The sequence below is a fragment of the Cicer arietinum genome, chromosome 5 (genome assembly GCF_000331145.2).
Source record: "Cicer arietinum cultivar CDC Frontier isolate Library 1 chromosome 5, Cicar.CDCFrontier_v2.0, whole genome shotgun sequence".
Lineage (NCBI taxonomy): Eukaryota > Viridiplantae > Streptophyta > Magnoliopsida > Fabales > Fabaceae > Cicer > Cicer arietinum.
Window position 1 is genome coordinate 761210 of NC_021164.2, and position 13658 is coordinate 774867.

Consider the following 13658-nt stretch of genomic DNA (forward strand, 5'->3'; position numbering starts at 1 on the left):
TTTGCATCATTCTCACTTTAACATTTCAAATGCACTTTAATACATGTGTTTGTTATTGGACAAAATTTAGGTCCTTATATTTACTTATCTTTTACCTGATAACATGAAAACGAATACCATTGTTATTCATATTTTTCAAGTAAAATATAATTAAATAGGGGCAGTTGTAGTACCCTAATTTTATCCAATTTATTTAAAAATAAATTAAAAAGGAAATATATATTAAAAAGAAAATAAAAATAATTACCATAAATAATTTCATTATGTCTCAAATTACAATTTTAATTTACAGTTGCAATTAAATTTAAACCAAATTGAGCCAGTCTGCTTTGGCTCTGTTTTGTTGCTATCCTTATTGCTGCCTTTCTGTTCCTTATACAGTGTCATGGTTGAGGCACCAGCCTTTGCTTTGCAACTAATTGGAGAAACAAAAAAAGCATTTTTTTTTACTAGTGAGCCTTTGCACACATGATAAGAACAAAGAGACAAATTTTTGAGTTAAAAAAAAAAAGAAACTAAAAGACAAATAAAAGCTCAGAAATGAACAGATCAGAACAAATAAGCTAAAACTATGAAGGCATCAGAGATGCAGAAAAATGCAGATGATGAGCAAAGAAAACGAAACATCAAACAAAGAACTAGAAAGCTCAAACTGAAACAGAGACACAGCCAAGAAAGCAACTAAACAAATAAAAAAAACTTTATAAATACATCCTTTTTTTTTACAAAGAGGAGAGACATTTTTAGGGGAAGAAACACATCTAAAGAAGAGAGTTTTGGTTTGAAAAAAAATTGAGAAGAAGAGAAAAGATAAATTTTTTTTAAAGAGAGATTCTGAAACAAAAATAGTTGAACGTAGAAGGAACAACAACTCAGCTCCATCATTAAAATCATATATATTTAGAAATATAAAAAATAGAAAAGGAGAGAAACAGAAGTCACCGTCACTTCCACCAGTAATCGCCGCTAACCACCATCAACCGCGCACTGCTACCGCCTTCTTCTTTTCGGTGTGTATCACTCTCATATTTGTTGTTCTATTCTCTATCCTTGTTTATATTTCACTGTTAAAATGAAAGGATACATTATATGAAGTTTGTTTTAGGATTAAAAATAAATTTTGTTTAGGTAGATTTATTGAAACTGAGTTTTTTTTTGTTTCGAAATGAGGCTTGCTTTGTTGGATATGTTTACGTTTGTTTTGAAATGAGGTTGAGGCTGGTTTGTTTTGTTTTTGAAATGAATGGGTTTGAAATCATGATTAGCTGTTTGGGAATACAGCTAGCTGCTTGGACATATAGCTGATGAAAACACGCGTGGCTAGGATGTCTTGAAAAGTTAGTTCTACAGGCATAGGCAGCTTAGCCTTAATAATTAGTATTCGTTAATTTAAAGTTGAAAGGATTTTACAATCAGGCCTAGACAGAACAATTACTATTAGTTTGATTTTAGTCTATATTTAATAATAAGGATAAACCAACCAAATTTTACTTCAAAATACATATTGTGATAATTTAACCATTTTAAAAATTCGTTTTTGTTTTTTTTTAAATTATACAAAAAATTATTTTTAAATAGTTAATTAGATGTGACATCTTTTTAATCTTTGAGCAGTTATAACACAAGTTGTACAACTTGGAGGTTTTTAAAAGCTCCTTTTTATAACAAAAAAATAAAATTATTCTTAAACGGGTTAACTAGATGTGATATCTTTTTAGTCCTTGGATTTTGTTTTAGACACAAGTTGAACAATTTGATAGTCTTAAAATTCTTTTTTTTAGACAATTATTTAAATCGAACCAACTCTTTTCAGCAACAAAAAAAAGAATATTTTTTATTTTAAACAATTTTCTAAAAAAAACAATCAACACATCAACATTTTCTAACTAAGAACTACGTAGCTTTGATTTCTCCATCGCACTGGGAGATACGTAGGAGGAAGATCGCATTCTTGTCAAGCACATTAATAAAAATTTCTTTTTTTGTCCTTTATTTGTTAAGCACACATTTATTCCAAAATCATATTAAAAAATTAATAATAATTGTTATTCATATTTAATAATAATGAGAAATAAATATATTTAAGTTAATATTAATCTTGCACAATTAATTATGGGTAACCGTATTTTAACGGATGTCGTAGGGTGCTAATACATTCCCTACGCATAATCGACTCTCGAACTTTCAAAGACCATTTTTTCTATTTTTAAGGGTTTTCCAATATTTTCCCTATTTTAAAATAAATTATGGTGGCGACTCCATTGAATTCGAGAAATACTCGAAATTTTAGGCCGCGACAATACAGAATCTGAAAAGAATGACTTTAGTTTTATAACAAATTCAAAAACAAAACAAAAACCCAAAGAAACAGAATCCGAAAAAAAAATCAAAGAAACATAAGGGAATGACCAACTGAATTGCATGAAGGCAACCACAATTTCGATTTTGGAAGATAGAATTTTGTTTGGGAAGAAATTGTTTAGAAAGAAGGGGAAAAACCAAAATTTCATTGGAACAAATATCTGGGTAGGTGTCTGAAACCGGTTCTAGTTTTGTGGTTCTTCTAGTTCGAGTCGATTAGGAACTCTTTTTTCTATACAATCTCGTTTTTCACCCTTAGTGGTTAACTTGATCTGACTGGAGAGTTGGTATCGCTAGTTTTTTGTTCAATCGGTTGAACAAATCAGTCAAATATGATTCTTAACGGGTAGTTGTTTATATAGGGGGCATTATGTAATCTCATTAATGGATATGTACAAGTAAAAATTGAAGGTGCAAACACCAGAAGGGAGAGTTGAATTGTGTTTGACAAAGTTGAGAACTTTTGTTAATTTGATGAAGGTTAGTTGATTTTTATGAATTACTTGGATAAGAAGCAATCAAATTTAGAGGTAGCAAACAATGAAAGCACAAATAATATGACACAGATTAATTACGGTTCACCACTAACTTGGCTATATCCAGTCCCCTCATTCAGAAGGCTTTAATCCACTAATTCAATTACGTTGAATTACAAAGCACTTGACCTTCAAATACAGTCTTCGCAAACAACCTGACAACCTCAGACTTTTGAGGAACTAACCATCTTGACCCTACAAGCCAAATCTTCTCCTAACAACCTAACAATCCCATATTGAAGAATGAACTAACCATCTTCATCCTACAAGTCAAGTCTTCTCCTAACAACCTCATATTGAAGAAGAAACTAAACACTTATCGGGTTGGATACAAAAGATTAGAGCTAGAGTAGTTGCTTATAGCTAAATTGATAATAACAATAACTCTCACACTCTAAGAAAAGAACGCTCAGAAAATATTTCTAACTTGAACAAGTGTTTCTCTCTTTGAATTCTAAGACTACTTTTTATGTTTTTCGATAATTTTCTTCTTCGGCCTTGAGTATCTATTTATAGTTAAAATTTGGGCTTCAATTTAGTCTTTGTTTAATTATGAATTGTATTTTATTTAGATTGTGTTTGTATATTATTCAAATTGGTTATGTTTCTATTTTGTTTAGATTAATATTGTAAATTATTCAGATTGATTATGTTCGTATTATGTTCAGATTGCGTTTGTAAATTTTTCAGATTGATTATGTTCATATTTTGTTGTAGATAAATTTTAATCAAATATTTTACAAATCTTGATTATATTTTTTTTCATACTCTTTGAAGTTAAATATATTGTTCTCATAAAATATTTTTGTTATCATAAAAACTCTAAGTATAAAATCAAATTGGTTATAACAAAAAAAAATTCTATGACATCAACAACAACAAAAAAGCTTTTCAATTGTTATTTCGTATTTTCTAAATGTGTTTGATATTTATTCATTTTGACTTTTCTCTACAAATTATATCTATCACACCTACACATATTGAAATATCCGTTTTATTTGTTTCTTTAATTGTTTTTATGTATACATTATAGCACGTACACCTACATATGATTTTAAATTTTCAAATTAAAATTTGTTTAAAGTAATGCTCACTTTTTATTTAATTGACAACTATATTGATTTATATTGTAGTCATTACTATTAAAATATAATTAATTTTGTTGTGGATCGTACGAATATATAATCTAGTATGTAAGCTGATTTTTGTTACTTTTCTTCCTAATATATTCTTTTGAATGTAGAGAAAGCCAACACTAATCACTAACCATACAATGTTGTATTTTTTTTATTTGTAAATGTAGCATGAATCCTCTTTTTTTTTTTGTTACAAATGAACTCTCATTTTATCTCCATTCTTGATTTCTTTTTGTTGGTGTTATATGTTTCTAGCAGCATATAACTGGTCTTGTATTTGTGTGTTTTAGTTTTACTTCTTTGATGGTCTCTTCAATTTAGTGAATGACTAAGTCACTACTTAACATTAAAATGGTTGAGAAAAAAATTTATCTATTATTAGCGAAAACTAATTTTATATTAATGTCGAATAAAAATGAAGTAGTTTGCAATTATTTTTAAAATAGAGTACAAACTTATATGATAGATTCTCATTGTATATTGGTGTAATATTAAACTATTTTACATTGAGATTGTAACCCCATTAAACTCAAAATGATTTGTCATATAACTTTTTTTTTATTCCTTTTACTTGTTGCTTGTTCATTCAAATGACCTCAAACTCTTTCTATTATTTCCCTTTTGTGCACATGAATACAACAAATATATCATGCTTTAATTTTGTACGCATTAGTTTAAACTTGCTTAGTCTATGTGTTTGTAATGTGTGAATTTTACAGCCAATTATTTACATAGAATTTTGTTTATTCAAACGTTTCTCTTTTGTATTTGGAGTGTTTATGGAGTGCATCTAAACTTTAGTTTTTACATGTAACTAGTTAAGAGTTTTTCTAAAACTCACCTCCCAACATTATTTATATTTAGATTTGGACATAGTGCAATAGTTATCTCTAATAAAAACAAGTAATGAACCATGCAAGTTACACATTATGATTATTATCCATATCTCCAATATTTTCATTCATAGTTTATGTACTACATATAGATGGTGGAGATACAATACTTACGGCAAACATTCAAGGATAAAATAAATTTAAAGAGAGTGTATATTCTCTTTCTATAACTGCCATAAAATATAAAGTTCTCATATATGATTGCCATAACCTCCATCGCCTCCACTGCTTCCTCCACTACCATAACCTCCTCCTCCACTTCCACCGCCACTTCCTTTTCCTCCTTCACTTCCACCACCACTAGAGCCGCCTCCTCCGCTTTCACCTCCTCCACTACCCGATCCACTTCCACCACCACTTCCACTACCTGCTCCACTTCCACTACCATAACCTCCTCCTCCACTTCCACCGCCACTTCCTTTTCCTCCTTCACTTCCACCACCACTAGAGCCGCCTCCTCCGCTTTCACCTCCTCCACTACCCGATCCACTTCCACCACCACTTCCACTACCTGCTCCACTTCCACTACCATAACCTCCTCCTCCGCTACTACCACCTCCACCTCCACCTCCACCACCAGAACTACCTCCTTCCCCGCCACCGGCTCCGCTCCCACCACCACCATAACTGCCTCCTCCGCTTCCACCACTACCACTGCCTTGACCACCACCTGCTCCACTCCCACCACCAGAACTGCCTCCTCCGCTTCCACCACTACCACCTTCACCACCACCGGCTCCGCCTTCACCACCTTTTCCACTTCCACCACCATAACCTCCTCCTCCACTACCACTGCCTTCACCACCACCTTTTCCACTCCCTCCACCATAACCTCCTCCTCTGCTTCCACCACTACCACCTTCTCCGCTACCGCTGCCTTCACCACCACCTTTTCCACTTCCTCCACCATAACCTCCTCCTCCTCCTTCGCTTCCACCTTCACCACCACCTTTTCCACTCCCTCCACCATAACCTCCTCCTTCGCTTCCACCACTACCACTGCCTTCACCACCACCTTTTCCACTCCCTCCACCATAACCTCCTCCTCCGCTTCCACCACCACCACCTTCTCCGCTACCGCTTCCTTCACCACCACCTTTTCCACTTCCTCCACCATAACCTCCTCCTTCGCTTCCCCCACTACCACCTTCTCCGCTACCACTGCCTTCACCACCACCTTTTCCACTTCCTCCACCATAACCTCCTCCTCCGCTTCCACCACTACCACTGCCTTCACCACCACCAGAACTACCTCCTCCACTTCCACCACCTGATCCACCTCCTCCTCCACTTCCACTGCCTTCACCACCACCTGATCCACCTCCTCCACTTCCACCACCTGATCCACCTCCTCCTCCACTTCCACCACTACCACCTTCTCCGCTACCACTGCCTTCACCACCACCGGCTCCACTCCCACCACCACCAGAACTACCTCCTCCACCACCACTTCCTCCTCCACTTCCACCACCTGCTCCACTTCCACCACCACTTCCTCCTCCACCATAACCTCCCCCAACACCTTCACCACCACCGGCTCCGCCCCCACCACCACCAGAACTACCTCCTCCACTTCCTTCTCCACCATGACCGCCTCCGCTTCCACCTCCTCCTTCACTACCGCTACCTCCAGAACCTCCACTTCCACCAGTACCGCTTGCTCCTCCACTCCCGCTTCCTCCACCACCATAACCTCCTTCTCCGCTTCCACCTCCTTCTCCTCCACCGCCGCCACTACCACTAGATCCTCCACCACCACTATACCCGTCGCCTCCCTTTTCTTTACATTTCTCATCATCAAGTGGCTTCAAGATCAATTTCCTTCCACCTAGAACTGCATAATTTACAAAATTGACTTAATTCGCCATCATTCTCAACATCTATCAATTCTATTCAAACAAAACACAAAAAATATAAAAGAAAGGAAGTTACCTTTTTCCTTCTTGTGACATCCTCTAAGTTCTTCATGCTCTTCATTTGTTTTTATAGCTTCATCAAACAACATATATCATTATCTTACTTGAGCAATAAAAGTAAATTCTATATAAACCAAATACATTAATGTAGAGAATGTGAACAATAGTTCATCATATATATGATTTTTTTTCCTAAAAGCTTTTATCAGTTTCATGCACACATGCATTTCACCGATTTCTTTAACAAAGTTGATAAACAAATAAATATATAATTGTCGATACCTTGTATCTCATCCGGATCAGGCTCTTCAGCCACCACTACAGAGATGAGAACCATACCAAACAGAATTATTAGGAAAACAAAAGGTTTGAAATTCATCATGTTAATTTAGTAAACTGAACACAACAATATTCGAGGAAAGGATGAAAGAAAATGTTGTAACAAGACCCTTATTTATAGTGCATGAAAAGCATCATCAAATTAAATGTTATCAATAAGTGGGGCCCACACCCAACCATATTCTTTTTAATACCATTTGGTCCACAATCAGTGTATTTTAATAACACAATAGTTTCAATTAAACTTTAATTATTCTTTTTGATATTACTTTTAAAATGTTATTATATTTTTTATTTATATTAGTAAAAAATCCATTAATAATTATGATGAATAATTTGGTAAAATTATTTATCTCTTTATTTTAATTATTGCATTTCATAATACGTGTGTAAAAACCTTACATGACACTCATCGTAAGATGAAGGGAATACTTTTTGTCTCCTTATCATATTTTTAGGTTTTTTTTTATTTCAATTTCAAAATGAAAGAATGTCAAGTTAAATATTTTTTTTATTTAACTATCTGGTTTTTAGGGAAAAAATATCCTAGTAATCCAAAGTTTGGTTGAGAGATAAGTAAGTCTGATCTAAAATTGTTTCACAATTCGAACTCATTCTGAATGATTCGTTTTTATCTTAATTTGATTAACTATTTGAACTAAATTACTTTGATTACGTGTGAAGTTAGATATATTAACAAAGTCATCAAACACCTTGAATACCTATGAAGCACATATAGTGACAACATCATAAACAACACTGACACCGATATTAGTTTTAAAAAATAAATTAAATAAATACAATTAATGTGTCAGTGTCAAACACCAACACATGGACACCGCGACACACCTTTATTCAGGAGCGTCGGTGCAATGGAGGATTGAATACACGTGTTCATGAAAGACAGAAAATTTGAGTTAAGAGTGATCTCAGTTGCATATAATATCAATTAATGTTATTGAAAAAGAAATTAAGAGAGGACACATAAAAGAGGGATCTGAGTTAAGAGTTACTCAGGTTATGGAAGTTCAAGGAATCCATGGAAAGTGTATTTTGCTTAGGAAGGAAAGATAATAGGGTCACAAAAAAGTTGACTATTAAATTGGTGCCATTGTCTTTTTATACTTTTTTATTTTGCTGAAATGTCTTTTTATACTTTAATTTCATTAAATTGGGGCCACGTTATAAGTTAGGGTTGTCATTTTTAGACTATCTTTTGTTACACGCTACTACTTCTACTTTCTTAATCAATTTATTTGAATTCTTCGTTACTTACTCGTCCCAAAAAAATTAGGGTTAAATATTTTTATAAATCTTATGAGTTTTAACATTTCACTTCACGTAAAAATAAAATATAATTTTTAATTTTTACAAAATTATTCAATAATCATTTTTAATTTCTGCTCAAATAAAATGTGTTTATTTGTCGTTCAACTTTAAAAAAATTTAATGATTTTTTGTAAGTATATTTAAAACATTATAAAAAATTCTTCACTAAAAATTTATAACTTTTTAATTTCAGATGAATTAAATATGAAGTTTTTAAATGTAAAAAACTCAAGATAAAAACTTGGACTAAATCTGCATATATGATAATTTTGTAAGGATTAAAAGTTAAATTTTTATTTTACATGAACTAAAATGGAAATATTAAAATTTTATAGAGACTAAAAATATATTTAACTCATAAAATTAATCATTTATAAACTTATTAAAATAAAATTTTATGCACGGTCAATATAATTTTTTTACATTATCAACATTACAATCAATAATGTATAATTTTAAAAGTAATTATGATAAAAACTTAAATAGTTTTAGTGATTCGACGTTTATTATTTATTAATTGATAGATCAAAAACTTTTTATACTGGCAATGTATATAAGTTATGCTATATACCATATGGGGTCTTTAACTTAATTGTTGTTAATGTTTTAGTCATTTTTTCTTCCTTCTAATTTGGTCATTTATTTTAATTTTAACTGACAATTTGATCTTTTATGTTTTAAAATGTCAACAGTGTTATCCTTTTTTTTACAAAAATTTAAAAAATTCATCAAAATTTTCAAACAAAACCCTTAAAATTAATAATCATCTTCCATATAATGCAAATTTTATCAAATGCATAACTCAAATATTCAAATAAAGTCATATTTTTATCTCCAACAACATCAAATAAATAATGAAAATATGAGTTTATTTAAAGATTTAAGTAATAAATTTTATGAAATTTGCATTATATTGAAGATGATAATTAATTTTATGGGTTTTATTTGAAAATTTTGATGGATAACAATGTTGACATTTTAAAACATAAAATATCAAATTGTCGCTTAAAATTAAAATAAATGACTAAATCAGGAAAAACAAAGATAAAAAACTAAAATATTAACTAAAATTAAATTAAGGGATCACCGGTGTTATTTAGCCTATAAATTAAGTCTTTAACATAATTAGTTATTCACAATTACTCTTGTTAATTTCATTTAACAGTTCAATTTCATTATTTAAACTACCTCTTATTATTTAATTAAAATACCTAAAGAAAGTGTAACTCCAATAATTTGGTCTAACGATAAAAAAAAAAAAAAAATATCGGACATGTTGCGGATTTGATTTCCGCTAGTATCGTTGAAGAAAAATAAATGTAAATCCCATTGATAAATAATCTATGAGTTATAAAATTTTCTCTATTTTGGATTGAACACCATCCTTTCACCTTAAATTTTTTATAAAAAAATTACATCAATAAAAGAAATGGACATTGATTAGAAAAATAGACATTAAATAAATGACATTTTTTATATATTACTGTTAAATAAGATGAAAAGAGTTAGCTTTTACTTATATTTTGTTACAAGATAGATGTACCGATTTGATTGATATTTTGTTATTGAGTAATTAATTAATTAACTATTTGCATTTTTTTGGTTTCATTTCCCAAATGTGAACTTGGAAACAGAGCTTGTAATTTGCTTTAAATGCTTCCATCTGTTTCTTTGACTTGGTATTAACAAAGTTTACAAAGAGATAAAATAAACCAAATCAGTTCTGTTAGTTTTTCCTTAATATAACTAAAATGTAAAATTAATTAACGAATACTTATAGTACTTATAATTAACGAATATTTTTCAACATACTATTATAGCACTTATAGTATGTTGATGAAAGAAGTAAAAATTGGTATGGAAAGTGTATTCTATAGTATAAAGAGAAAACTAAAGTAGTTATCTTACCTCTAGGAATTGAATGAGTACCACAATTAATATATAAGAATAGTAACCTAGGAACTGCACTATACGAGGAAGACAATGACACCAAATTGGTAAATTTATGCTTTCAAAATTTGCAATTGATAGTAGCTAAAATAATATTTGATTTTATCGGGAGTTGGACAAAATTACAGTAGATCATCGTAATTTTGTCAAATCTATCGTAAAATCAAATATGTATTTAGTTTTATTTAAAAAATAAATTTTTTAAATAATAAAATATAAATGTTGAAAAATGAGATATATAAATATATATAAGAAAACACATACACTTTATACACATATATTTTATCTCAGTTTTTTTTTTATGGAGAAAATCTGATTGTAAGAGAAAAATTCAATTTTATGTGTTTCATAAATTCTCGGATTAGAATTAGTCGTTGTTTAAAAGGTGAATATTTGTAACTATAACATGATAGTAAAAAATAATCATATATGTGTAACAAAGAGTGGTTTTGGAAATATTTAATTTTTCTCCATTTCACTTATATAAATTTGGAACCAGAACTTGCAATTTTTTTAATGCTTCCATCGATTTCTTTGAGCATTAAGTAAGTTTACAAAGAGTCCCCTAAGACATTGATTCAATTTATGATGGTAATACATTCTTTTATCCTCTTAACAAATTACTAATCACTATTCCTTTCGTTTTTATTTATATGTAAAAGTAAGTCGACAAAAGTTAATATTTTATAAATTAATATATTAATTTTTATTGATTTATTTTTCTTATAAACAAGAACAGATGGATCATCATATATACATGTAAAAAAAATTACGTGAGTTAAAATAAACAAAATTAATTCTATTAGTTTTTCATTTCAAAATATAAAATGCTTCCCATATTCTAGTACTATTTTTAACAAACATTTTTTATCTTTTAGTTGAAATTTATACGAGTTTCAAAATATTGTGTAGATTCTATTTAAAGTTGTTGGGATCCATATAAAATTTAAACAATAAATAAAAAATTAGTTAATAGCATTATTCACTATACTATTATGTATAAGAGATGAGTGTATGCACAAAGATCTCAGTTGATCATTTAGGATTTTCGAAGGATCTTTATTTGTAATTGACACTTTTTTTAATCCTTTAGTTTCTATGAAAAGGGGTCATAGTAATTCAGAGTTCGGTAAAAAGGTAACTAAAATCTTGATAAAAATTGTTCTTGTCATAATTCGAACTCCTTAAGCTCTCCGAAACGATTTATTCTTAAACGAAACTCGTTAACTACTTAAACTCAATCTTTTAACTGTAATGGACACATTTTATATTGTATATTTTGAATCGCTTAATTAAGTCATTAGGAAATATAATGAAAGAAGATATATGATCTCGAATGAGTATCATAATACTCTTCTTATTAGTAAAAAGAATAATAATATTTTTTTTTATAAATAAAAAAGTATATTGCGACCTATTTATTTTTTATAAACAAAGCGACAAACACTACTAATAAACTTATACACAAGTAGTAGAGATTTTGGATTCAAACTATAATCACCATAAAAAATGTTCAGCCTAACAACGTTGTTGTTGCTAATTGAGCTTCTTATAGATATATTGAGACCTATATTATCTATTTTCTATATTCATCTGCAACAAAATACAATGAAAAGAATAAATATAAAATAAAATAAGAGTTTAAAGGCCTAGACAAACAATGTAAAATAGTTTTATACTATAATGTAATGAGAAACAACTATTTTTCTATGTCATATCACTAATTTCAAATTAATTATATAAAGGAGGGATGATATGAAAAAAGTAAGAGTTTTTCATTGGATGTTAGTGTAAAAAAGTTATATACAGACAATGTATCTTCTTTAAATCCATAAAATCATATAGCTCATACAAATGCACATGCATAATTAGGGAGCATATAAAATGAGAGGCTAAATTACATTCGTGGTTCTTTAACTTAAGTCCAGGTAACGTTTTGGTCCTTTAACTTTTTTTTCCCATTTCAGTATTTTATCTTTTGAAATAATTTCAATTTTACCCTTTAAGTGAGATTCCGTTAAGGCAACGTTAACAAATTCCCTCATCCGTTTTCTTTCCAGTTTTTTCTCTTTGATATTTCTAAATCTCTTGTTTGGTATTCTCATCTCCACTGATTTCCATCTTCTCATTTTCGTCTTCTTATTTTCCTGTTTTCTTCTCTCATCTCCACTGATTTCCCTCTTCTCATCTCCACTGATTTCCCTCTTCTCATCTCCGTGAAATCATTTTCCTCTGCGTGTTCTTATCGTCTTCGCGTTTTCTTCCTGAATCTCCGTGAAATCGTAAATTAATGATCTGAATCTTCCCGAATCGCGCTTTCTTCCTGAAGTTTCAAGAAATCGTAATCGCACATTGAGAGGAAAAGGTAACGTGTTTATGGATTCTGATGTTTAATGATATGATTTATTTTAGGGTTTAGGTTTAGGGTTTAGTTGGGTTCTTATGGTATTTATTAGTTGCATGTGTTTGATTTTGAATGATTTTATTCTTACATGTGTTGATTATTTTGGGTCAAGGGTTTGTGGTCCACACATACATATTCCTTCCAATTTTTCTAAGATTATGGGGTCAGATCTGTGGTCCCTACCATTTGATTATAGTTTTCTATTAATGGGTTTTTTTTATGTGTTTTCAATGTAAAAAAGCAGAATGGATGTCTTTTTCGTCGATGTTCACCATGGAGGGTATTTTTTGGATGACACAATGGAAGTGTACCAAGGTGAAGTTTCTAATTGGAAATGTGATGCTGACAAGTGGAGTTACTTTGAGATTTTGGATATTATTAAACAAATGAGGTATCCTGAAGTTGTTAGTATATGGTATGAGGCGTATGGTGAGAAAAAGTTTTTGGAAAATGACATTGGGGCAATGGAAATGGTAAATTTTGCCCAGTCACAACCTATCAAAACCAGAGGAAGACCCAAGAAAAACCAACTCACACAACCTGTCAAACGCAGAGGAAGACCCATCAAACTACAATATGCACAAGGTCTGTCCCAACAAGCTCAGTCCCAGTCCCAGCAAGCTCAGTCCCAGTCCCAACAAGCTCAGTCCCAGTCCCAGTCCCAGCAAGCTCAGTCCCAGTTCCAGCAAGCTCAGTCCCAGTCCCAGCAAGCTCAGTCCCAGTCCCAACAAGCTCAGTCCCAGTCCCAGCAAGCTCAGTCCCAGTCCCAACAAGCTCAGTCCCAGTCCCAGTCC

At 31.2% G+C, this 13658-nt stretch overlaps 1 protein-coding gene across 1 annotated transcript; it reads right to left on the bottom strand.

The window, feature by feature from the left end:
* Window positions 1–4966: 4966 nt before the first annotated feature.
* On the bottom strand, window positions 4967–7279 carry LOC101503953 (uncharacterized). Its single transcript, XM_073368305.1, has 3 exons — window positions 7125–7279; window positions 6859–6915; window positions 4967–6760 (listed from the first exon to the last, which is right to left on the bottom strand). The coding sequence occupies exons 1-3, from the start codon at window positions 7222–7224 to the stop codon at window positions 5118–5120; spliced, it is 1800 nt and encodes a 599-aa protein (XP_073224406.1). The 5' UTR covers window positions 7225–7279; the 3' UTR covers window positions 4967–5117.
* Between the last annotated feature and the right edge of the window lie 6379 nt (window positions 7280–13658).